Genomic DNA, 25,609 nt, shown 5'->3' with positions numbered 1-25,609 from the left:
GCGGCGCACGTCCTGAAGCCGCGATTGGCCAAGGCCGCCGTCACTCCGGAGCGTCCCCGTCGTCGGCCCGCTCTCCCGCCGCGTCGCCGGTGCCTGAGCAGCCTGCTCAACCTCGCTTCTCCTCTCCCGGCGGAGGCCCGGGGGCCCCGAGCGAGAAGCGGGGACCATGTTCCGACGCAAGCTGACGGCGCTTGACTACCACAACCCTGCCGGCTTCAACTGCAAAGGTGAGACGACGGCCGCGTGGCGGCGGCGGCGCCTCCCCGCCGGACCCTCTCCGGCCTGGGCTCCCCCGGATCCCCGGGCCCGGCTCCTTCGGGCCCCGCCCGGGTCCCGGCCGGCCGCGCTCCGGTGTCAGAGGCCCCCTCACGCCCTCCTGCCTCCGCCTGGCCGTCTTCTGAACTCGCTTAGCTCCGGGCACCGCCACTCCGCCCCGCACGCCCCCATCCCCCTCTGCACGCAGTGGGGCCGCGTTAGCCCTTCGCGTCCTTCCACCCGGGGCTCCCCAGGCCGGCACCTGGAGCACCTGCTGTGGTGGCCCGCGAGGCCAGGTGCTGAGACTTGAGTCCTTCCTCATTCACAGCCTGCAGGAGCTAAGGGGTAGCGGGGGAGCCGGTCAGAACTAGTAGTTGCGAGCAAGACAGCTCGCAGTGAAATCTGCACCGAGAAAGTTGATAGCTGGTGAACGGGGATGTTGAATTGCAAGTGCATTCATTTATTTGGTATTTTGCTCCATTAAAATATATTTTTAAAAATTAATGACCCTATTGCTTGCCATAAACCATCTATTACCCATCCCTTCTCGTTTCCTTTTGTAGTTCTTCGTCTGTGGGAGACTAGGAAGTTTGAAAGGGGTCGTCAAATTCAACTTGTAGTAGTGCCATCCCACTTTTGTATCGGATTTACAAATTCTAGGCAGGTAGCAATTTTTATTTCCTGTAAGAACATCAAATTGGAGGACTTTGGTTTTGTGCTCTGCCTTTTAACAACAAAGGATTGGTGGCAGTAGAGCTTAGAATATGAATCTTTGGGCTGGGGAGATGGCTCAGTGAAGTAAGTGCTTCCCTGGCAAGCACAAGGGCCTGAGTTCAAATCCCTGGTTCCACCAAAAAAAAGAATCTTTAAGACTCCATTTTCTGATCTGTAAAATGGGGATATTAACTTTCAAAGGGTGGTAGGGATTAAATGGAACAAATGTACACCAGCACTTAATATTGCAGGTAACTACTACATGACAGTAGTAGTGGCGGTGACCCCCTTGGATTGTTTCATATTTTGCACTTTATTTTGCTGTTTGCTTTACCTTATTATTTCTTTGTTTATAAGCTTACACTTGCCTGATTTTCAGCGTCCTTACAAAGATACTGGAATATTAACAGAAAGCACCTGTGTACTGTGTACTGTTTTTATCCATTTTTATTTCATTTGATCCTTAAAACAACCCCACGAGGTAAATCCTGTTATTATTTCATTTATAGCTAAAGATCTTGAGGCACACAAAATGTAGGTGATTCACACAGTCATCAGATGTCTAGAATCAGAATTTGAATTCACTTCAGAAGTGGAATAAGTGGTCATAAATCAGTCCATACTTTGAATTCCTACTTCTCTTGTTTTAGTTAACTAAGGGCTAGGGGTTAAGAAAATTTCACAAGAGCATTTGTGGAGAAGAAAGTATTCCTATCTACTGCTTCTAGTGGATTTATATGTTATTTGTTGCAGATGAAACAGAATTTAGAAACTTTATTGTTTGGCTTGAAGACCAGAAAATCAGACACTACAAGATTGAAGACAGAGGTAATTTAAGAAACATCCCCAGCAGTGACTGGCCCAAGTTCTTTGAAAAGGTAATGCAAAAGGAAATACAGTGAAAGTACATAGAGCTTTTCTAAAAACTGTGTGAAGAGGTGCGGTGCTTAAAATTATTTTTTTCTTTTGAAATATAGTGATCACTATTTAAAATAACTGATTTGGAGGATTTAACTTTTTCCTCAATCATATTCCTGTAGATTGTGGTGACAGTTATATCACTTTTTCCTATAAACCTTTTGACTGTAAGCAATAGTTTCCTTCAGAAGCATTATGAAACTTTTATTTCATTTTATTTATTTTATTTTTATTTTTTTTAGGGAAGGGTCTACAGGGTGTTCAGGGTCTCACTATTAGATCTGACTCAGTTGTTTGGGTTTTTTTTCAAAGCTGATTAATAGAACAGTTTCAATAACTAATACATTGTACATTGTTATCTTCTTAGTGGTGATCCATAGTACAAGAAGCAGACAGGATATCCTGTCCAAACACTATTAGTACAAATCTTTCTTCTCATTAAATTAAGAAAAAGCTGTATATCTATCCTAACTATTCTGTATATACAAATACAAAATGGTTCTTCCTTTGTATCGGCTTTTTTTGTTTAGTCCTGTCAGAGATGGGTATTCCATTGGCATCTAAATACTATAGGTGCATGAATTCAGCAAAACAATCCAACACATTCCAGCAGTCCACAATAGTAGTGGGTTATCCACAGAAGTTGTTGACCTGAGCCTTTCACAGCTCAGCATATTAATATGGCTTTACTTTATATACTTCATTTTTATACTTTTCTGCTGGATGGTTAAGACCAAGATAAAGCAAGACATATATAACAAGAAATGTAACTTTTGTATCTGATAAGGTCAGTCAAGTCCCCTCAGGATTTATCCTGTAACCGTGTACCACACTTTGTAGATCCTTTTCAGTGTCAGCCATGAGGATGAGTCACGACCATTGCTTGACCAATTTGCTTTCTGTGAGAGCCTGAGAGAATGTTTTCTCTCCATGTGACTCTCCTTAGGCGCACTATACATCATCAATCGCATTCCTCTGTGGCTCCATCATCTCCTTGATCAGAAAATTTGGGTCACAACTGAGTTACATGATGTTACAGTACAGGTTCTCCTATGTCCTGAGTCTTCACTGACCTTGAAAGGCTAGGGCCAAAATGTTGGCTGACCTTGCAGCCCTTCCATTTCTCCAATTTTTGACCTGCAAACTTAGGTTGTTAACGCTCCAGAAGAGAAGCTTATTATTACCCTGCAACATATGCCGTTCAGTTTACCCATCTGTTAACATCTTAGGCATAACATGGAACAGGTATTTTCCATCCAGTATTGATATGTTAAACTAAGTCCCCATAGAATATGTGGGGAAAAAAATTTAAAAAATAGGAATAAGCACATATTTTTACACCGAAATTTAGAAATCTAACCATATACAGCATTGTAGCAGGACAATCCTGTGACTTTTTTTTCTTGTGTCCTTTTTTTCATTTATTACTCTTTATTTTATTTTATTTTTTTATTACCCTTTATTTTAAAAAAGAAAAAAGAAAAAAAACTTGAGAGACAGTTTGGTAATAATTGGTATGTCATAACAAGAAGTACCTATTTAAAAGACCAAAATGACAGGCATTCCAAGCATGACCCCTCTATTACACATTGCTATCTTCAGTACAGTTGCTTTTTTCACAGGTATCAGCATATATAGTTAGGGTGAGAATCCTACTAATGAACTGCTAGTCTCAAAAACCTGCTGATGTTTCTCAGGATCATTGCCTTACCCATCTTGTACGTATAAATGTATGGCTTTGCTCCTGTCATGTTTCCCAGCTTTTCTCCTTGCCCTGTCCTCATTGTTCAGTCCTCAAGTTCTCGCTTTCCTTTTAATTGTGTTATACCTTTCTTTTTTTTTTCTTCCTTTTTTTTTTTTTTGGCGGAACCGGGGATTGAACTCAGGCCCTTGCGCTTGCCAGGCAAGCACTTATTCTACTGAGCCATCTCCCTGGCCACATATACCTTTCTATTTGTACTTCTTTTGAGTTCTTATACTGGGGAGACTATACAATATTTACACATGTGATCTAGTTTATTTCACTTATAAATACTTCTTCAAGTGGCATCCACTTAAATATGAAGGCTTCGAGTTTATTATTCTTTTTAGCTGAGTAATACTCCATTGTATAAAAATACCACATCTTTTTCAACCATTCCTCATGTGACAGGCATCTTGGTTGTTTCCAAGATTTGGCTGTCACAAATTGTGCTGCTATAAACATAGGTACACATATATCACTATGATACGACATTTTCAGTTCCTCCGGGAAAATTCCCAGTAGGGGGATAGCTGGCTTGAATGGGATTTCCAGTCGTAGTTTCTTAAGAATTCTTCACACTGATTTCCATAACAGTTGCACCAGTCTACATTCCCACCAGCAGTGGAGAAGGGTTCCCTTTTCCCTGCAGCCTTTCCAACATTTGTTGTTGATTGATTTGTTTATGATAGCCATTCTTTGTGGGATGAGATGGTATCTCGGTGTTGTTTTAGTTTGCATTTCACAGATGACTAGTGATGTGGAGCATTTTTTCATATATTTATTCACTTCTTTAATTTCATCCTCAGAGAAGTGTGTGTTCATCTCAGATGTCCATTTCTGGATTGGGTCTTTAAATTTTGAGGCCCTAATGGTTTTTAGTTCTTTATTAATTCTAGAGATCAGACCTTTGTCTGAGTGCTTATTAGTTAAGATTTTTTCCAAATTTGTGGGTTGTCTTTTCACTTTATTGGTAATTTCTTTTGACGTGCAAAGACTTCTCAATAAGAGGAGGTTCCAGTTGTTAATTCTTTCAAGTATTACCCATGCAATTTCATTTTTATTCATGAACTCTTTGCCTACCTCTATGTCTTCCAAGAGTTCCTCCTACTTTCTCTTCCAGGAGATTTAGTGTTTCTCTTTTAATGTTCAGATCTTTAATCCATTTTGACTTTAGCTTAGTGCATGGTTATAGACCTGGATCAAGTTTTAGTTTTCGGCATGTAGCGAGCCAGTTTTTCCAGCATTGTTTGTTAAAGAGGCTATCTTACTTCCAGTAAGTGTGTTTGGCCCCTTTGTCAAAGATCAGGTGGCTGAGTGTGTTCTTAGAAGCCTCTGCATCTTCTAATCTATTCCATTGATCCTCAAGTCTGTTTCCTTGCCAATACCATTCTGCTTTTACAACAGTAGCTTTGTAGTATAATTTCAAGTCAGGAATTGTAATGCCTCCTGCCTTGTCTTTGTTGCCCAGGATTGCCTTTGCTATTCTAGGTCTTTTCTGGTTCCAAATAAATTTGAGGAATGATTTCTCTAGGTTAGATCAGACTCTAGTGATCCGCCTATTTACAGCCTCCCAAGAGTTGGGATTAGAGGTGTGCGCCACCACGCCCAGTCTCAATTGTTGGCTCAGCACAGCCTGGGGGTGTGGCAGGCCTGGGGAAACTGAAACTTTAAAAACAGATTAGATGTTATATAAATTGTACTCTTCATTTAGTGCTCTGAAAAAAAGAATTTTTACAGTAGACTAATAGTGCAGCTCTAAATTAAGTTTAGCATCATCTTTTATATTAAAAAAGAGACAAATATGATTTAAAACTAAGTATTATTTTTATGCTTATATTTAATGTGCACAGATGTCTTACTGAATGAAATAGTCCCAAAAAGATCATATTTCTGTGCCTAGAATGATTTTTCTGTTGATTTAATTTTAGTAATGTAAAAAAAATAAAAATAATTTTAGTAATGTATTTACAGAAAAAATTGTTTTCAAATTGGAATAAAAACTATTCGTAATCTCATTACTTTTAACTTTTCTTTTTTTCTGGAACCAGGGATTGAACTCAGGCCCCTGCACTTGCCAGGCAAGTGCTTATTCCACTGAGCCATCTCCCTGGTCCCTAAACATTTTTATTTTTATTGCGATACCAAGGATTGAACTCAGCACTGGCAAGTGCTTATTCTACTGAGCTATCTCCCTGTCCTATTTAAACATTTTTAGGAGGTATGTTACTTTCATGAATAAGAACAGAGTATTGTGTATTTCTTTAGAATTAGTGATTTTTTGTGAATTAGGATTCTGTACCTTACACACCAGTACTAAAACATTGGGTGGGTGTGCTAACCCTTCTGTCTCCATATTTTCATCAGTAAGTGCCAATCCAGTAACAATATGCTCTGTCTCAGGCGTGGCTTTGTTAGTGCGATGTGACTGCATACCTGTTGACGGAAGTGCCTGTGTGTTTTTAATTGCCACTGCCTCTTCTTCTACTGGATTACTTTTCTTCTGAAAATTTTTGAAATTTCCAATGGGCTTCTTAATACTTTGAAATATATTATTAGGATTTTGTTTATTTTGCCTCTTATGGCCCATTTCATTTGTATAAGATGAAACACTTCCACATGCAGAAGAATATTTGGAGGAGATCAAACTTTTAAAAATATATGCCGTGGAGATGGCTCAGTAGAAAGAGCCTGAGTTCAATTCCCGGTTCTGGGAAAAAAAAAAAAAAAAAATTATATATATAGTTTTCTGCCCTTGGGAGTGACCAAAAGACAAATACATTGAAACTTCCCAAACAGGTCATATCACTTTGGTCTCTTTGGAGACCAAATATTTCTTAAATATATTTGAAATGTCTTATTGTCATTTTAAGATGGAATCACATCTTTTAATTTTTTCTAGTATTGGCTTTTTTTTTTTTAATTGTGAGATGATCAGATAATGTCAGGAAGGTTATTTTTAAAATTATTATTTTTTATTTTATTTTTTTTGTGGAACCAAGGATTGAACTCAGGCCCGTGCACTTGCCAGGCAAGCGCTTGTTCCACTGAGCTCTCTCCCAGGCCCCTGTTTTTTTTCCTAAGTAAGGGAATAAAGTTTGGGGTTAGAAAATGAGTTTGTGCCAGCATTATTGCTGGAGTCATGCGCTCCCTACACTGGAGATTAAATCGAGGGCCTTCACACGACCTACATCCCAACTCTTTCTTGTTTTATTTTGAGGACAAGATCTCACTAAGTTGCCCAAGGTGAGCTGGAATTAGTGGTCCCCCAGCCTCAGTCTCCTTGAGCGCTGGGATTGGAGGCTTGCATCACTATGCCCGACTAGAGTTAGACTGTCATCTTCTAAAAGACTCCTTAGGATGGTGCTCATTTCAGGACACGCCTTAATACTCAGCTACAGTCTTATATGCGTGTTACCATGGTTTATCTTATTTAGTTGCATTTCCATAATGTGAGAGTCAAAGATTTAAAAATACCTGATTTGTTTGAATATGCTTCTTTTTCACTTGCCCCCTTTACTTAACTGCCCTATGTATATTGAGATGTGGAATCAGAAAGTTTAGCATCCAGGCTTATATCTAAGTCATGTAACCACTGGCAAATGTCAGTCACACTTGGCATTAGTTTTCTCACCTAAGGAATGAGTAGGTTAGTCTGGCTCTCGGGTGTCCCATCTAGAGTTTGCAAAGATAAAATCCTCAAAAAAGCATGATGAGACTACTTTTCTCCCATCCAAGTATAAACCAGGCCTGACCCTGCTTAGCTTCTAAGATCAGACGTGATTGGGTGTGTTCAGGGTGGTCATTTCTCTTAAGATGGTACACTTAGGTATTTCCTTCCATGAGTTATATAACTCAGTACTGGAATTTACTAGAAATTCAAACTAAGATTGCTTAGGACTCTTCAAGTTGTGTGATTTTACAATAAAAATCTTGTATTTTACTTTGTTATTCACAGTATCTCCGAGATGTTGACTGCCCTTTCAAGATTCAGGATCGACAAGAAGCAATTGACTGGCTCCTTGGTTTGGCTGTTAGACTTGAATATGGAGATAATGGTATGTTTTGTGGGAATATGTTCTTGTTTAAAAAGAAAGAAATGAAAAAGGAGTGTGAATGTATAGGAACTTAGTTTCCTTGTCTTAAACTCATACCTTTAGCTCATTTTTATCACAAGAAGTTAAAAGCAACTTTCTCTTGTTTTTCATTGCTATTAGAAGTGATGTTTTCTAGAGAAGGCTAAATGAATGTCCGCCCAACAAAGTAACATTATTTTGGTAAATTTGGCTCGTTCATGTCTGCTCCCTAAGCTTTTTCCTTAAATTGCTAGTATTTCCATAGCTGAGGGGATTTTAGAGTCCTGGTTGCAGCAGTCATTCCACAAGAGTGTGAAACATGGATCTAATGTCAGTGTACAGTGTAGGCCAGACTAGGTATAGTGTGTTTTATGTTGATTTATCCTGTGGACTTTGCTTATTAGAACCTTCTGAATACTAGCATGGTACCTATAGTAAAATCCAATTTCATTAAATGTATGTTTTGTTTCATTAGACGATTTCATTTTGAAAGGCCTGCCAACACCTACAATCAAGAAGCAATCATGTTACCTGCCCCCATTGTTCTCACTGTGGGGTTGTCACTTCCAGTTGCTTAGTCCTCTGCTTTTGGAGCCTCTTTGATATCATTGGCCTCTCCCTTTCTCCCTCATCCTGTTGACCATTTTTCATATCTATTGTGCAGTGTCTTCTCCAGTCCCACTGCTAGTCCTGTATTTCAGCCTCTTTGTCACTTTCTGCTGAGATTATTGTAATACTAGTATTACACTAGGCTGCCTGAGACATGAATCTGCTTTACAGTGCCACTTTTTCCAAAAAAGAGCTCCACTTACAGTCAAAAAATCATTTTTTTCTAATTTTCTCCAAAAAGAAATTTTAAACTTCTTAAACTGGTATTTCAGGGTCTCTACACCTCTAGAGTCTACCCAGCTTTTTAAGATCCATCTTGTTATTATTCCTAGCAGAAGTAGGATTTCCATGTGACCTTGACAGCTTTTAACTCTTTGCCTTGTAAGTCATTTATCACTTCACAATTTGCTTGTCTTGTTTACCTCTGTGGCAACTGTAACATGTTTCCAGAAACTCAGCCACTCCAAGCAGTTGATTACCTTATTTGGAGCCAGGAGTCCAACATCAGTCTCTTCTACCTTTGAAGTCTTGACACTGCCTCTTGCCTGATCCAGTGTAGCCACATGGTTCTGCAGTTTCTCTGCTCCTTCCTCTACTGTCGCATCTTCTCTTGACTGACGCTTTCGCCTCCTTGTTGTGTGGACACTGTGATTATAGTGCCCCCCCCCCATCATCAGAATAGTCTTCCTATTTGGGGGTCCTTACTGCAAGTCCCTTCACCGTGTAATACAGTTTCTAGGCACTGGGACACGGACGTGGTTGCAGGGTGTCACTGTTCTGTCATTCTAGCTCCCGGCAGTGTCTTGCACACACCAGATCCTCACCAACCTCAGTAATTGCATGCCAGACCCTCTTTCTGTGTGTACTATGCATGGATTTGGACAGTACCCAGCTGGCTTTTGCTGGTGCCTTGGACATCTTACAACAAAGCTTAAGCAAAGCTCTAATTGTGAAAGCTGTAATTTTTAACTTTTGATTACAAAGAAAATAATCCAGTTAAAATTTTTTTAAAAAAATTTTTAGTTTACTGTACAAAGAAAATAATTTATGTTCCTTTAGAAAATAAAGGTGATTGTAAGCACTGTGGCCCTGTACCATTAACATTTTTACTTTTGATAAGGTCTTTTGCTTTGTCCTGCCATGGGCTGATAGGAACTGCACGTGAGCTAATTTGCAGCCCAGCGTTCTACGCAATATCACAGGTGTTTATTGGCTGTTCCTAAGTAAATAGTCACATACTAGTTCCTTTCTGCTTTCCCTTTGTGTGCTTTTTTTTTTCCTGAAAGAAGCTATTTTATTTATTTTTAAAGAATATAAAATGATAATTTAAAAAACATTAGAAATGATATAGAGGGCCAGGGAGATGGCTCAGTAGAATAAGTGCTTCCCTGGCAAGCGCAAGGGTCTGAGTTCAATTCCCAGTTCCACCAAAGGAAAAAAAAAAAGAAAGAAATGATACAGGATTTTACTAAATAAAATAATACTTGAATTTGACAATATTTGTTGTATTGCATAGTGTTATCTTCAAATTAGTGGTTTATATCTACAGATACATGCATGTAAAATTGGAAAAAAGTTACAAGAAATTAAAAAGAGAAAAACAAGGGCTAGTGAGAGGCTCAATGGTCTAAAGCACCTACTTAGAACAAGCTTAGCAAAGCACAGGGACCGCGGTTCAATCCCCCAGCACCACATGCCAGCCAGCCCCGCCCCCTGGTGGGCTGAGCTGGCCACACACACACACACACACACACACACATAAATAAATAAATAAATGCGTTAACTGCTCTGTTCCATAGACCAGCAGAAATCAATAGTACAGTTACCCAAACCACCCTGCAAACATACATACATATTCCCTTGTGTGTTCATTTGCTCCATTTTTATAATTCCTCGTCCTTCATGGTAGGTGCATGGGATCAGCTATGCTGTCATGTATATGTTTATTTCTCAAGAATAGTATAGTCTTTTTTAATGTTAAAAGAAGCTGGTGTATGAGATGTTTGCTGATACTGAAAACAAATCAACATACAGTTAAAAGGTAAATGGTATCAAAAGAATTAATCTGCAGAATAACTTTTCTTAAAATACAGAATGGAAGCACAATTCAGTTCAAGTAAATGCTGTGTCTCAGCAGCAGGAGGCGCTGGTGTGCTTTTGAGGTTTTGTATTGAGGTTGCTGCTCAAAAAGTTACTCATTTCAAATCTGCTGAAACCATTATGAATTTTTATTAATTGCCTTGCCATTATTTAGGTGTTTTTTTTTTTTTTTTTTTTTTTTCTTGTGGAACCGGGGATTGAACTCAGGCCCTTGCACTTGCCAGGGCAGTGCTTATTCTACTGAGCCATCTCCCTGGCCCGCCTTGCCATTATTTAGTCCTGTACTAGCATGTCAAGATGATTGAAACCTAACTTAAAATTTTTCTTTCAGTTTTTCGGTATTTCATACCTAGATTCTGCAAACTTTTTACTTTGTTTACATTATCCTGTGTACAAGCACACACATTTTTCTAAACTATTTGTCTCTTGTTACTTTTCTCTCATTGCTGGAACAAATACCCGATACTTTTCTCTCATTGCTGGGACAAAGAAGAAAAGAAAGGTTTATTTGGTTCACAGTTTTGGGAAGTTGCAGTCCATACTCAGCTGGCTGCAAGGCAGAGTGGCACATGGCAAAGGGCAGTAGTTCTTGGTGGCAGAAAATAGCAAGAGCAGAGGGAGGAGTGGTGGCAGAGAGTAAGCCTCTCTCCTTTCCTTATATTGCATTCAGGCTATCCTGCATAGGGTAGGGCAGGTGTAGCACTCATACCCGGAATCCCAGCATTGGACCATGAGTTAATCACAAACTCTAGAAGTTCACTCCATGACTATGTGAGGCTTTGGGCAGGACAGTTAGGCACAAACCCTATTTGATAATAACTGCAGATAATTCTGTCTTTACCTTTTCTAAAAATGACTGTATTGACCACATATAGTAATCAAAATCAGGAACATGACTTTATATAATATCATCTATGGATGTTACATGTCACTAATAATGTTGATAATGTTCTTTGTAGAATTCCTTTTCCCCACCTCCACCCCCCCCCAAAAAAAAAAACCTAAAGCAATCCTGGATTACATACTGCATTCAGCTTTATATCTCTTTGGTCTCTATGATTTGGAAAAACTCTTTATTCTTTATATATGTTTCATGAAACTGCTGACTTTTTTATATATGTATTTTTTTATATATGTATTTTTTTATGCATTTGGTACAAGGTCTCACTCCAGAGCTCAGACTTGTTGTGATCCTCCTGTTTTCAGCCTCCCCAGTGCTGGGGTTTCAGGAGTGTGCCATCATGCCCGGACTCAGTGTGCCCTGGGGTCGGGGCTAGCACAGCATGTGGGACTAGGGATCGAACCCTGGTCCTTGCACTTGCCAAAGCAGGCACTTAGTCCGCTGAGCTGTCTCACCAGCCCTGAGATTTATAGAATGTCCCTCAGTTTGAGTTTGTGCGTTTTCTCATGATGAGGCTTCAAGATCATACTTGCATTAGAAATAACACAGAAGGGATGCACTCTTTCAAGTGTGTTGTATCAGAAAGCATGGTAGTGGTACCGATACGTGCCATTACTCGTGTTAGCTTTCACTTAGTTAGGACGTGTCCACTGTTACATTCACTGTTTGCTCCTTTGTAGTAAATAGCACAACCTATCTTTGGGGAGATACTGTGAGAGTATTTGAGTATGCTTAATACTCAGGCCTCGCCCATCTAGGTTAAAGTTCCATTTAATTCTTGCCTGGGTTGCTTATGTTTTGGTTGCTAACAGGTGTGTGTGCAGTGGCATCATTCCTTTTATATTTGCTACGTTTCTGCTTTAAAGAGGAGCTTTTCCTTTACTCCCGTGTATTCAAATCAGTGTAGATACACAGATTTTATTTATAATCTTTTGTCATGCATTTTGATGTTTATACTATGCCTGATTTGGCCAGTGGGACTCCTTTAAAATAACTTTCCTCTGACTTAAATTTTAAAGCTTTTCTTTTCTCTTATTTCATTAGCAAATTGTATAGGAATTGTATTGCCTAATATGCCATTTGGGGCATTGAGTTTATCCATGAATTCTTTGTATTTTTCAAATGAAAGTAATAAAATCTACCTTTAGAATTCTGAATTTCACATTTCCATGATAAGTTCTAGATTTGTGTATGATACTGTATTTGAAGTGCTGATTTTTTAGAAAGCAAGGCTTTTAGATTCTGTAAGTACCATTTGAAAGATTTTTGGGAAAAAACCTTAGTAAACTTAATCTGGTGTAACCTCTCATTCTTCTGCCCTATGTTTAAGAGGATGCCATGGAAGCAGACTTTCACTGTTAAAATTTATGTGTTTGAAATCATTGTCTTTAGAAATGTTAAGAAAATGTTTGTGCCGCGTGTTCCAGTAAGCATTGTAGCTTAATAAACTGTGACAGCATCTTTTACCAGGTACTGTGTAGTGAAAAAAAAAATGTATTGGGTCATGCACTTACAATCAGTTCAGTAAACATTTTATTTTACCATAAGTTGGAGTTCTACAAATTATATTTTTGCCCTTTTTTATAGCTGAAAAATACAAGGACTTAAGCCCTGACAATGCAAAAAATACTGACAATGCAAGTAAAAATGCAGAGCCATTGATCAATCTGGACGGTGAGTACAGGCACATGTGCTGCTGGGGATGGCTCTTAGGTTTTCCTTACTTTCTAGTGTGAAATCCAGGTTTAACCTAGTTTTAGTTAAGAAAGCTTCAGTAGGCTGCTAAGCCCATGTCCCTGCACCCGTGTTTTAGGGCTCTCTGAAGGAAGGAGGGCGACAGTGTGCAACCGCACCGCGTTCCATTGCATGTGTGTTCCCCACCAAGCGCCTCCCCCTCCTCCATCGCCCAAAGACCTGCATGGGCTGGGCGCACCACATCCCCACGTTAGCTTGTTGTGGTGTGTAGATGGGTTAGCTTCCTCAGCCTGTCCCCGGCCCCTGCCCTGTCACCCTGCCACCGGAGTGGTGAACACCTGGTCTGCCGTTCTTCTGCTGCCACCGCTGCCGGCACCATGGGCAGTGAGCAGAGCTCTGAGGCCAAGACCCGACCCAATGATCTGAACTCCTCAGTGACTCCTTCCTACCCCAGCTAAGCATAGAGCCAAGATGGACGATATTGTGGTTATAGCTCTCAAGCCTCACAGAATGTCAGCAATGATCCAGATATCGTCAAGTTGCAAGAGATCCCAACCTTCCAGCCCCTTTTGAAAGAGCTGTTGAGCGTCCAGACTTCCCCAACAAATACCAAATTGGAGAAACTGGATTCTCAGCAGGTGCTGCAGGTCTGCCTCTGATACCAGGATCCCCTGCACCAGTGTGCGGAGGCCGTTGCTTTTGATCAGAATGCTTTGGTTAAGCGAATCAAGGAGATGGATCTGTCTGTAGAAACCCTCTTTAGCTTCATGCAGGAGCGCCAAAAAAGGTATGCCAAATATGCCGAGCAGATCCAGAAAGTCAATGAGATGTCAGCCATCCCGCGCCGCATCCAGATGGGCGTCAACCAGACAGTGGCGCTGATGGAGCGGCTCAACAGCCTGCTGCCTGAGGCCGAGCGCCTCGAACTCTTCAGCATGAAGCCCATGTGGCACTGGGGCCTGGTGCTGGCATGGAGGGCCCCAAGCCAGCCCCGGCTGAGTGCGCCTGAAGCAGGCAGAGGAGTGGGGCCACCCTGCAGGCCGAAGCCACCATCACAGGGTGCCTGGACCTGGGCACAGCAAGCGAAATTGGTCTTAGCAACAATCAAAACTGGGCTTCAGAATCCTGCATGGATAGTTATCTTTATTTTGTTCACGTTTTTTGAGTGTGTGTACAATCCTAGGTACTGGAGTGAAAAGTGGAAGGAAGGGAGAAAATGTCAATAGCTGTGTGCCCTCCATGTCCTTGTGAAATTTTACTGAGGCCCCCTGAGTTATGAGTTGTAAACATAAAAAACTAAGGTGGAAAAAAAAAAGCTTCACTAGATAGCATTGATACATTTTATTGTATATAGTGTTTTGTATTCTCAGACACTGCTTTTTCCCCCACCTTGGAGTTAAATGTTTGAATTTTAAAATGCTGTTCTTTGATTTGCACCAAGTTATTTGGGGTTCTGATTTATATTTGCTCATGTTGGTCACTGTTTGCATTAGTCCAGTGACAGCGAGACAAGTGGCAGAATGTATGTATCATTAAGTTCTATGTCTCGTACCAGTTCTTTTCCCTTTCTAAAAGTATGAAGATTCTAATTACATGGATTATGATATGTTAATTAGTAAGCTCGGGCAGTCTAGAGCCATTGCTTAGAGAGAAGGCTTGGGGAAAACTGTCCTTTGAAGGAATCTATGTGTTAAATTAATAGCATTAGAAAGAATTTCATCATAGGAGAATCATTTGTCCTTTTACTAGATTGCTGATACTTGATGCTGCATTATATTTTTTTGTGTCACTGCAAAAATTTGTTATTGGAAAATTTAAAATGCTTTCTGTAAGTTTCCATGTTCACAAACAGATCTGTTATGTGTTTGCTGAGCTATAAAGCCTTTGTTGTTCATTTTTAATCTTTCGCAGTAAACAATCCCGATTTTAAGGCCGGGGTAATGGCTTTGGCCAACCTCCTTCAGGTTCAGCGCCATGATGATTACCTGGTGATGCTCAAGGTGAGTCTCAGAGGTTTCACTCTTGACAGAAAGGTCATCATTGAAGTCCTACGCTCTCCTAAATATTGATACTTAAGTTTCTGGTTGCGTGACTAAAATACAGTTGAGGAATATGAACATAATGCAGATTTCATATTTTTATCTTTTTTTTTGTTGTTGTTGAATCTAACCACTCTGAGCTGCGGTCCACTTTTTTCCCTATATTTCCTCTGTTTGGTCAGCTCTTCTAAAAATTTATGGGTTATATTTATTAACAGTAGCATGTACCAGATTAGTAATGGGAAATTTGGTAAAAAAAATTTATATCTGTCTATAGATATGTAATTATATATCTGTATAATTATACACCTATATATCTGGGAAATAAATTACTCCACCTTCAGAAGATTTAGTCCTAACATAATTGTGGAAGTGCGAGACAGGCAAAGCAGGAGTGTAGTGTCTGATACCAGACTTGAAAATTATTTTAGAAATTACTGATTTTGATAAGAGATTAAAGAGATCATGTACATGTAAATTTTTTTGCTTTGTAAAAACTAAATTGAATAACCTTCACTGTACCCAGAAGAGATTGATATTTTAGCCTTTTAGAAAATTTGTGCATTAAATGGCAGTTTTAACAAAGGAAATACTATTCTATTCCTAGTTTATTATAATTCTCTGCGCTGCATCTGAATGTTAACTTGGATTTCCTCAGCCTATATTGGCTACCAAAAGATAAAAAGTTGTTTGTACTGAAATTTAGCTGCTTCAAAAGCTAGTTCCTTACTCAGTTATGCAGATTTCCTAGGAGTTCTGCAGTGGTCCTGTCAGCTTTAATTGTAAACTAAATGAGAGGAGGAACAGATAGTGGATGGCATATTTGGGATGGCTTTGTTTCAGAGTTTAAAAACCCAGTGGGAAAAATTATGCATCAGCTATATAAAAGCTTTGTAAGATTCTAAACCTAGCTACGTGTTTGTCCCTTTGGATTACTTTAAGAAGCATAGAGGGGCTGGAGAGATGGCTCAGTGGTCTAAAGCACCTACTTGAAACAAGCTTGGCAAAGCACAGGGACCGCGGTTCGATCCCCAGCACCACATGCCAGCCAGCCCCGCCCCCTGCTGGGCTGAGCTGGCCACACACACACAATAAATAAATGTAATAAATAAAAATAAATAAATATTAAAAAAAAGCATAGAGCTCACAAGTGATGATAGAGGATTTTAGGTTGCTAGGTATGAGAACCACTACATTAACTATTTGGCAGACACTACCAGCAGTTGATTTTTATTAAAACTAATTTGTCAAATTTTCATGTTTACTTTTAAGTTGTTATTATCTCCCTAAATTCCATGAAAAATTGTGTGTGTTAAGTCTGCATATACATCTGCAGTAGTGAAATGCCTTGGCAGGTGAAAGCAAGACTACATCCTTTGAAATGCCTGAAGACTTCATTGGAGTTTAGTGGGAAAAGCAAAACATAAGATAGTCCATATGCTGTTCTCTGTGTGGCAGAAGCTGTATGTACATGCAGAAGCATACGTGTAACTTAGTAGTATTCGTAAAGGACATAAAAGTCTGGTACCAGTGTGTTCTAGAGGGCTAGCTATCTTCAGGGGAGGAAGGACACCAATCTTTACCATATACCTTCTCTAGTCCTAATTTTTTCTTTTAACCAGGCGCATCTGTTACCTATCCAAACATAGCTTTTAATTATTAGAAATATCGTTTATAGATTCTGAGAAGGGTGAGTTATAAACAGCCTATAAAAAGTAAACACAATATTTTTGGTTTTTAGGCAATTCGCATTTTGGTTCAGGAGCGCCTAACACAGGATGCAGTTGCTAAAGCAAATCAAACAAAAGAGGTATGTGTGTTTTCCAAATTGGGAATTAAGTTATTGACAAAAAATACTGTCTGGTTAGCCATCAGTTGAAACTTCGTAAATGGGTCCTGTGTTAGACCAGCCCAGAGAAAGGATGGCTTCCGTCAGTGGGATTGATTTGGGTCCAAAGCTAATTGAATGTGTCCAGTTGTTGATGGTCATTTGGAGAGAAATGAACTTTATCTCACTTCATCCCTTAAAAGAAGCAGCCTAGGGCCGGGGAGATGGCTCAATGGAATAAGCGCTTCCCTGACAAGTGCAAGAGCCTGAGTTCAATCCCCAGTTCCGCAAAAAAAGAAAAAAAGAAGTTGCCTAAATGTAGGTCATCTGCAGTTAGAAATTTGTACATGGCCAGTTACTCTTTAGACATTTATTGGATTATTTTGACTAGTGATGGAGAGCTGAGCACACACCTTCTCCTTGTCACTAATTTCCTTTTTGATCTAAATCCTGCCCTTTCTTAAGTCTTAAGAGTAAATCATCTCATTTTGTTCAGTTTCCTGGCATAAACGTGCAAAGTGGCTTGTGTTAAGGTCACCTGGTGATGTGCAGTTAAGCTCAGGCTGTCTGCTTCGGGAGCCTGTGCTCTCCTGGTGCACAGGGGCCAGGGCCCTCAGCTGTGGGTATGCCCAGGTGACAGGGTTGGGGCTCTGTAGGAGGATGTGGTCCAGGCTGCAGATGGCTGAAAAGTACCTTGCAGTCATACTCTGCAGGTTTGCAAAATCATTTTATAAAACCTCCCTTTCAATAAAAACCATACTTCTGGGTTATTTTAAGATTAAATCAGAGTTCCAAGTTCCAGGTTTTTTAAAGCCTCATTGACTAAGTGCAGATGATGACCTTAAGGGTTAGCAGTAACCCTGAAGGGGTCTGGTAATGACCCCCTCCTGCAGGACAGACGTGAGGTAAATGAATGAAGGCCTTGGGCACATCCTCCGTTCTGGACTTGCTTGTCCTTTTGTTCCCTCCCAAGTCCTCCAATGTCTTGTCCTCTGACCCCTTTAGCAAGGCCCAGCAGTGTTCAAAGTTTCCTAATGCCAGGGCAACACTGCATGAAAGACATTTTCTTCTGAAGGTTCTTACTGACTTAACACTGTATGAGTTGGCCCAGTAGAAAGTAGATTGAAGATCAGCTTACTTCACCCACACTATGAAACAGACAGTAGATTGTTCTGGTATAATAAAATCATTGATCTCTTTCAGCAAAACTATGCCTTCGCTTTTAAAAAATCAGTACAAATAAAGGCATAGTCAAATCTTAAAGTAAAATTGAATTTTATTTTTTGGTGTTCAAAATCTTAAATTTCAGTGTCATCTCAAAAGATACCAGCTCTTAAGGCTTTACTAACCAACGTCTGTGACCATTTGTAAGCCGTATTTGATGCATGGTAGTTTTCACTGGTAGCTGTCCTTGGTGGTTGATTGACAGGTGAAAGGAAAACTGGAGCCTCTGGTACCAGCACTCAGAACAAGTCTGCGCTTTATTTTGTGCACTGTGCCTTCATCCCCATGGTTTCATGTATTTCTTAGCTACTTGAAAACAGATGGTACCTAGGTAGATTTGCATTTCTAGATGGGGGAGGTTAGCAGTGACTAAAGTATCTGCATAGGGATAGCTTGTAACCTAGAAGTACAGCATGCGTGTGTCTGTGGAACTGCTAACGTTTCTAGACAGTATACCGGAAGTCCAGACCGCTTATCCTCAGCTTGACAGTTGGTAGTCAGCATGTGTGCTGATTGATTCGGGAATAAATGGGTTTTTCTTTACTTCCTAGACTTGTTCAAAGTCACCTGCAAATGAACTGTTGAAAGTTAGATTATATATAATCTAGTACCCAAGTTAGTCAGGAAAAAAAAAGTGTATACGTTAGGTTTGTGTCATTTTTAAAGGACAAATTTTCAGAAATAAATTTGAGGTTTTTTTTTTTTGCTCCTCGAATGCCTTCAGGGCACTTTTGGCTGGCTGGAGTGTTGTGGGGATCGAACTACAGCAGCCTGCCTGCGGCTGACAGCTTTGTGGAAGCAGCCACTTAAAGAACTGAGCTAGGGCCAGGCCCCCAGAGAAATAAATTTGAGAATAATATTAAAAGTAGCCCTGTCTCATTTGCCCAATACTTTCATTGACGGTCCCATTTTAATGGGACAGTAACAGCCCTCCTCAGGCATCCTTTCATGATAGGAAGTGACAAAACACTGCTGCAGTAAGGGTTTGTTTTGCCTGCTTGATCTAAAGGATCAGATAGGCCACGGCATTTCCAGTACATTTAAAGGCCATTACTTCCTAACTGGAATGATGATGATGATGATGATGATGATGATCATCATCATCATCATCATCATCATCATCATCATCATCATCATCATCATCATCACCTTGGTACTGAGAGTCAAGCTCAGGGCCTGGTGCTTCCAGGCAGGTGCCATGCTGCGGAGCTGTATCTGTGGCCCTCTTCGCTGCTTTAAAAGGGGAAAACTTGCTTACCACAAGTCAGATTTAAGCAATAGATTCTCAGATCCCTGCCCACTGCTCCTAAGAATTAAACCGGCTAGTTGTTCACAGTTTCAGATGAAAAAAGAATGGCATTAATTATAGTCTCTTCTTGCCTTATTTTTTTAAAGGGTTTGCCTGTTGCTTTAGACAAACATATTCTTGGTTTTGACACAGGAGGTAAGTGATTTTGTTTTAATTCAGTGTATATTTAAAAAGATTTGGGAAATAAAGTAAAATACAAAAAAATGATGTATTAATATAGTGTTCTTTTCTTACAAAACAGATGCAGTTCTTAATGAGGCTGCTCAGATTCTGCGATTGCTGCATATAGAAGAACTCAGAGAGCTACAGACAAAAATTAACGAAGCCATAGTCGCTGTTCAGGCAATTATTGCTGATCCAAAGACAGACCACAGACTGGGGAAGGTGGGAAGATGAGCCCTTGCGGCTTCAGCCCCTTGCCTGCTCAGTACAGTTGGGAGCTGTACACTTCTGGCATGGATCTGGAAAGCAGGTCTTGCTTTGGAGGGAGGAATCCCAGGAAATTGACCATGTCCTAGAAAGTTACCACCACGGTTACTTTTTTCTTTAATAAAGTTTAAGAAAGTGGAATTTGGTGTTTTTTTAAATTTTTTAAACAGTGTATTGTTACATTTTGTATTAGTGCTTACTCCATGGCTAAAGTAGACTGCCAGTCCCTAGCTTTGTTCAGAGACGATTTAAATCTTCAATTCATAGAAAAATTTAAAATACTTTATTGGAGTTATCTAGAAAATTTAAGAACGGCTACTCTTTGGTATTTATAAATGTAATAGTTTCTGTGGCTACTTCTGTAGAGGCACTTATGGGATCAGAAAATACAAATTGAATCATTCTAGCACCTTGTAATATAAATAGAAATGCACTGATGCCGAGGTAAGAAAACTTAGAACTTCTGGTGGGAAACTGTAAGCTGGTTCTTTCCCATCAGTTCTGCATAACCTTCTCGAGCTACATCAACACTCTTGGTATTCAGGGTTGTATTTTTATACTGAGCACATGTGCTTTCATTCTTGGCCAGGAAAAAAAATCCATAGCAAAAATTAGATTCAGGTTAAGTTCTTAATTGACTCTTACTTGAATTTGGCCTTTTAAATATGTTTATAAAATGTTGCTTTTAATAAGCAACTGTTAAAATGACTCTTTTTAAAAAATACAGTAGTAAAGATTGAGGTATAAATTTTTCACAAAATATACTTAGTCTTTTTGCACGAAAAATGTTCATCTTGTATGTCTAGGAACTTGTAATGACCAATTTCTTTCTCACTTTCTTCCTTTGCAGTAAATGTTCTTCAGGGTCAAGATTCTGGTTGTAAACATCAGGTCCTTTATATTGTGGAATTCATTTTCTTCCTGCAAGGGAAGAGGGCAGTGGTGACTATTCTTTAACCAAGTTGGAACAAGTCTTTTATTTTGTGTGTATTAAGCTCGGTAGTGAAGAGGACAGTGGTAGCGAAGTCAGTGGCAGCACGGTCCTGAGTTAGTGCGGTCTCCCTCCAGCCCCCGCTAGGTAATCGACAGGCGACTGGCGAAGTGTGTCTGCTTACCTGGTGGGCAGTAGGGGTGGACTGCAGTTATCCCGTAGAGGTGGGATCGCTGCTCTGGGAGGTACTCATCAGTAAACTGGCCGCTCTCTTTATTTACTGATATAACACCATCCCTGGTGAGAGAAAGCCAGAGAATACATGGCAAGTGAGTCACTGCTAAAGAGAAGATACAACCTTTTATTATGCCTGGCAGAAAGCTTCAGTAGAGAAATATCTCTGCTGACCTTCTGAAGTACACTTTTAAAATCACTAGCCAAGGGTTTGACTTTAGGGAAAACTACTCACTAGAGCCTCACCAGTGGCAGCCCTGGTGCCACACTGCAGTCAGAGCTGTTAATTTCAGTTGGTTGGCCCCAATCTAGCTGCTTGCAGGAGCAACTGTTAACTGATGCCTGAGCTCAGGCCAAAGCAATTAATTGTAGGGAACAGGTAGAAGGACTTGGATAGAATTTTTATTTTGTTCTCAAAATATTCTCCAGACCTTCATTAGAGACGTAGGCTAAATAGTGTTTTGGGTCTCCCTAGTACACAGTAAGTTCGTATTGCTATTTACCCTGAGGTTGAGGCTGACTTGGGAGATACAAACTCTTAATACCGTTAACACCAGACCCAAGCCCTCATCAGGGTTAAAAAAACCCTCAAACCCCTTACCTAGATAGTATACCCCACAGTACCAGTAACCAATTGATGATATCCTTATTTTGAAAAATAGATTTAGAAAAACGTGCTTTTTTATTTTTATTTTTTTTTATTGTTTTGATAGTGTATTATCAAAAAACTTCACCCCTTTCAGCTACCTGTGAGCAACACTTACATTTCTGGGTAAAATACAGGACATACATAATTTCAAAGTAGTAAACCATAAAAGGTGTAACGTACTCTGGGCAGAGTGCCTCATGCCCAAGCCGACATTGCTGACCCAGGCGTGTGCCATTGAGCCCTGCTTGCCCAGCTCACCTCCTCCAGTCCGTGTGGTAGAAGTGATCTGCGTAGCTGACAATGCTGAACGGGTAGTTGAGGTTATTCTGGATGGCACGCCGTCCAGTTCCGTCAGGTAGTGTACATTCCAGTTTCTTGGTTCCTTTTGAAACATGGGGGTGAGGGATGAGACCCGTGGAGAAGGCAGAACCCTGCTGCTGTGCCAGAAGTGCTCGTGGGGGCTGCTCAGAGCAACAAAGGCGAAGTCGGCACACTTCGTGGGCATTCCAGCCACATACGTCAGCAACTGTACTGTCCTGTTTTAGTACTAACCTGTAGTTCAACAGCATTCTAGTTTTTAATAAAATTCAAATGTCTTTGTTAGAAGATTACATCTGCTAAAGTCTGACTAGGTTTTTTCCAAAGTTGATACTAGAGAAATACTTTTAGAATTTATATAATTGGTAGAGAAAAAGGAGGGCTGCAAGGAAAGCCAACATTTTGGCCCCAGCCTTCCAAGGTCAATTAAGACTCAGGACATATGAGAACTTGTACGGTAACGTCATGTAACTCAGTAGTGTCCCAAATTTTCTGATCAAGGAGATTATGGGGCCAAAGAGGAAAGTGATCGATGATGTAGAGTGTGCCTAAGGAGAGTCATATGGAGAGAAAACATTCTCTCAGGCTTTCACAGAGAGCACATTGGCCAAGCAATGGCTGTGACTCATCTACATGGCTGACACTGACAAAGGATCTACAATCTGAGGTACAGGATCTCAGGATAAATCCTGAGGGGATTTCACTGACCTTATCAGACCCAAAAGCTACAACTCTTGTTGCATAGGTCCTGCTTTACCTTGGTCTTAACCATCCAGCAGAAAAGTATAAAAACGAAGTATAAGAAGTAAAGCCATGGTGTTATGTTGAGCTGTAGGGGACTCAGGTGAACAATTTCTGACATTGCCAGTGAAGCGGAAGACCCAACACTATTATGGACTACTGGACTCTATTGGAATATTTTGCTGAGTTAACACCTATAATATTCAAATAACAACTAAACAAGAAAAGGGGATGCAGATGAATGTCCATTTTGTATCTGTGTGTTCAAAGTGGTTAGGATACATATATAGTTACATTCTCTTAATGAATAGAGGGATTTGTTCTAACGGTGTTTATAAATAGGATATGTCCGCATCTTGTACAGCAATTAACCACTAGGAAGAATGTATGAAATGTGTTAATTATTGAAACCGACCTACCAATTTGGTTTGAAACTGTCTCATTGCTATTTGTTTCTCAATAAAATTATGGAAAAAAAGAAAAGAACTAAAAAAAAAAAAAAAAAAAGAATTTATATAATTGGGCCAGGAATATAGCTGAGCACAACAGCACCTGCCTGGCAAGCACAAGGTTCTGAGTTTGAATCCTGGGACATCCCTCCAAAGAAAATTTTAAGCTTTAGTTTTTAATTGTCATAAACATCTGGGAAAATACCTGCCCTTTCTAAAGCAATATATAGTGGCCAACTCAATCTTAAAATCTTTGACAAAAATACTATTTTCTAGGTCAAAATAGGTAAAATAATAACAGCCATATTTCAGTGTAAAGGAAGCAATCTTGAAAATTTCACAGCGCTAAACAAGTGTTTCCAGTTTGGACATTCATAGATAATTTCAAATAGTTTAAAAATACTTGGATAGCTGTGTCATAAGTGGCATGCATTATAGGCCTTTTATTATAAATTCAAGAATGGTCTTTCATGTTCTGTAGAATCTGACACACAGCATCTTTTCAGTTAGAGAGGTGCCTTGATGCACAAACTTAATTTGTTCCAGGATTCTAGAAAAGATGGCCATGGTCGTGTTCGCCTGATGTAAACTTTGCCAACCAAAACCATTTTGCCAAATAAAATTATTCACAAAAGTGCTTCTGAGTCGTGGTACTACTGTTTTCTAATGAAAAGCACACAACAAAAATAAGCCCGGGTGTTAAGTGTATTTTAAGGTAGTCTGACATCGCTCTTCGAAAATGTCCTCAGCAACATAAGGACTTGTCAGTAATGAGTGTTTACAATACTGGCCCAAAAGACAAAATAACCACTATTTATCAGTCTGTAGATGGAGTGGTGGCTAACATTCCTTTTAAGTGCAGGTATGCCGAGTGCTCACATCGGGACTGGTGAACAGTGCAGCCTCATGCTGGATTCAGCCTCCCCTACTCTAGTTCCAGAAGCTGGAAGAATCGGGCTGGGGAGATCGCTCAGCAGTCTAAGCGCCTGCCTGGCAGGAGCAAGGACTGGAGTTCGATCCCCAGTACTGCATGTCACACTGGCCCAGGAACGGGGTGTGGTAACTCACGCCTGTAATCCCAGTGCTGGGGAGGCTGAGACAGGAGGATCACTACAAGTCTGAACGGCATAGTGAGACCCTGTATCCAATAAATAAATAAAACTTGAAAATTTATAAGCATCACTACAAAATTGTTCTTTTTTTTTTGGCGGAACCAGGGATTGAACTCAGGCCCTTGCGCTTGCCAAGGAAGCACTTATTCCAGTGAGCCATCTCCCCGGGCCCCAAAATTGTTCTGACTTTACAGATCAAATAGATTTGCTGTACTAGTGTAAACTTAAATCAGGACCTAAGGGTAGAATTTGGGTTTTATTTGTTTGTTTTGGTTTGGAGGTTTTTTTTGATGGAACCAGGGATTGAACTCAGACCTTGTGCTTACCAGGGAAGTGCTTATTCTACTGAGCTATCTCCCTGGCCCCTAGAATTTGTTTTTGTGGTTAAAAAATGTCTTCAGAGCACTGTAATGCATTTGATCAGTGTTACCTGCATCTGCCCAGCACAGGAGTTTAGAGAAGGGGTCAAAGGTTAACCCATTGGGTAATCCAATGTCTTTATTGACCAAAATTCTTCTGTCTTCTCCGTCTAAAGAAGATGTTTCAATTTTAGGAGCTTCTCTGTTCCAGTCGGTCCAGTACAAGTTGCTGTAGATAAATGTTTAAAAATCCAGATTGTAAGACAGCTATTAGGAGGTGGGGGTGCAGCTCAGTGGGAGAGCACTTGCCTAACAGGCAGCCCTGGGTTCAATCCCTAGCCCCCCTCCACCCACCCACCCCCATAAAAGCCGTGCATCCACAGTGGCTGCCTCCTCAGTTTCCATCTGCAGGTAGGCTTAGCCGTAAGCAATGCCCTTGAGCCTGGGCTAGATTTAGTATCTTGTTCCTCGTGAGTGGAGTGTGGCACCAGTGACAGGGACATCATTTCCAACATTAGGCTTCCACAGCTCTGTACCCTGGCTTGCTCCCACTGAAAAGCCAGATGCCACACTGCAAGCTCCCTACAGAGACAGAAGGTGCTCACGTGCCCAGGAATCCACAGCCCCAGGACAGGAGGCCCGCAACATCACTCTGCTTAGAAGTGGGCCTGCCCCTAGAGCTCTGCGGTCACCCTGCTTGCCAGTGCCTTGGCTGCGTCCTTGTGAGAGGTCAGAGGCCTTCAGGAAGCTGCACCCAGCCCGCTGACTCACAGAAAGGGAGATAGCATCTTTCCTCTTATGCCACCAAGATTCAGGACAATGTGTTACGCAGCAGTTGGTAACTCATACATAGCCATATTGTATTTTTACCTGTAACACGAGATTTTCTGATACTTCCAACTATGTGGACAAAGTCATCATTTTAAAGCCCTATCAAAGTCTTTGCCTCTGAAACTCCCCTGATTCAACTGCACAGAC

The 25,609-nt window shown here is 40.5% G+C and overlaps 2 protein-coding genes and 1 pseudogene across 3 annotated transcripts in view; 2 read left to right on the top strand and 1 right to left on the bottom strand.

The window, feature by feature from the left end:
- Rtraf (RNA transcription, translation and transport factor) lies at window positions 1–19,982 on the top strand. Its single transcript, XM_004638750.1, has 8 exons — window positions 1–227; window positions 1,723–1,847; window positions 7,587–7,686; window positions 12,902–12,988; window positions 14,921–15,009; window positions 16,790–16,858; window positions 19,496–19,544; window positions 19,651–19,982. The coding sequence occupies exons 1-8, from the start codon at window positions 167–169 to the stop codon at window positions 19,803–19,805; spliced, it is 735 nt and encodes a 244-aa protein (XP_004638807.1). The 5' UTR covers window positions 1–166; the 3' UTR covers window positions 19,806–19,982.
- LOC111818790 lies at window positions 13,002–14,896 on the top strand (annotated as a pseudogene).
- A 143-nt stretch (window positions 19,983–20,125) lies between the features above and the next one.
- Window positions 20,126–25,609, bottom strand: part of Nid2 (nidogen 2) — a 61,561-nt gene continuing 56,077 nt past the window's right edge. For both annotated transcript variants that reach the window (XM_023723718.1, XM_023723719.1), the window contains 4 exons: window positions 24,703–24,860; window positions 21,911–22,034; window positions 20,954–21,066; window positions 20,126–20,759 (listed from right to left, as the gene is read on the bottom strand). In XM_023723718.1, the coding sequence (XP_023579486.1) occupies window positions 20,749–20,759; window positions 20,954–21,066; window positions 21,911–22,034; window positions 24,703–24,860 (406 nt within the window). In that variant the 3' untranslated portion in view covers window positions 20,126–20,748. The remainder of the gene's footprint in view (window positions 20,760–20,953; window positions 21,067–21,910; window positions 22,035–24,702; window positions 24,861–25,609) is intronic.

Source organism: Octodon degus, unplaced genomic scaffold, assembly GCF_000260255.1.
Source record: "Octodon degus isolate 3935 unplaced genomic scaffold, OctDeg1.0 scaffold00102, whole genome shotgun sequence".
Classification (NCBI taxonomy): domain Eukaryota; kingdom Metazoa; phylum Chordata; class Mammalia; order Rodentia; family Octodontidae; genus Octodon; species Octodon degus.
The sequence above is the reverse complement of the archived record's forward strand: the minus strand, read 5'-3'. Positions and strand labels throughout refer to the sequence as shown.

Bases quoted from the DNA above. Each gene is read 5' to 3' on its own strand.
- Rtraf (XM_004638750.1), top strand. From the start codon at position 167: ATGTTCCGACGCAAGCTGACGGCGCTTGACTACCACAACCCTGCCGGC. The intron at 228-1,722 runs GTGAGACGACGG...TATTTGTTGCAG, and splicing joins TGCCGGCTTCAACTGCAAAG to ATGAAACAGAATTTAGAAAC. The intron at 7,687-12,901 runs GTATGTTTTGTG...CCTTTTTTATAG, and splicing joins ACTTGAATATGGAGATAATG to CTGAAAAATACAAGGACTTA.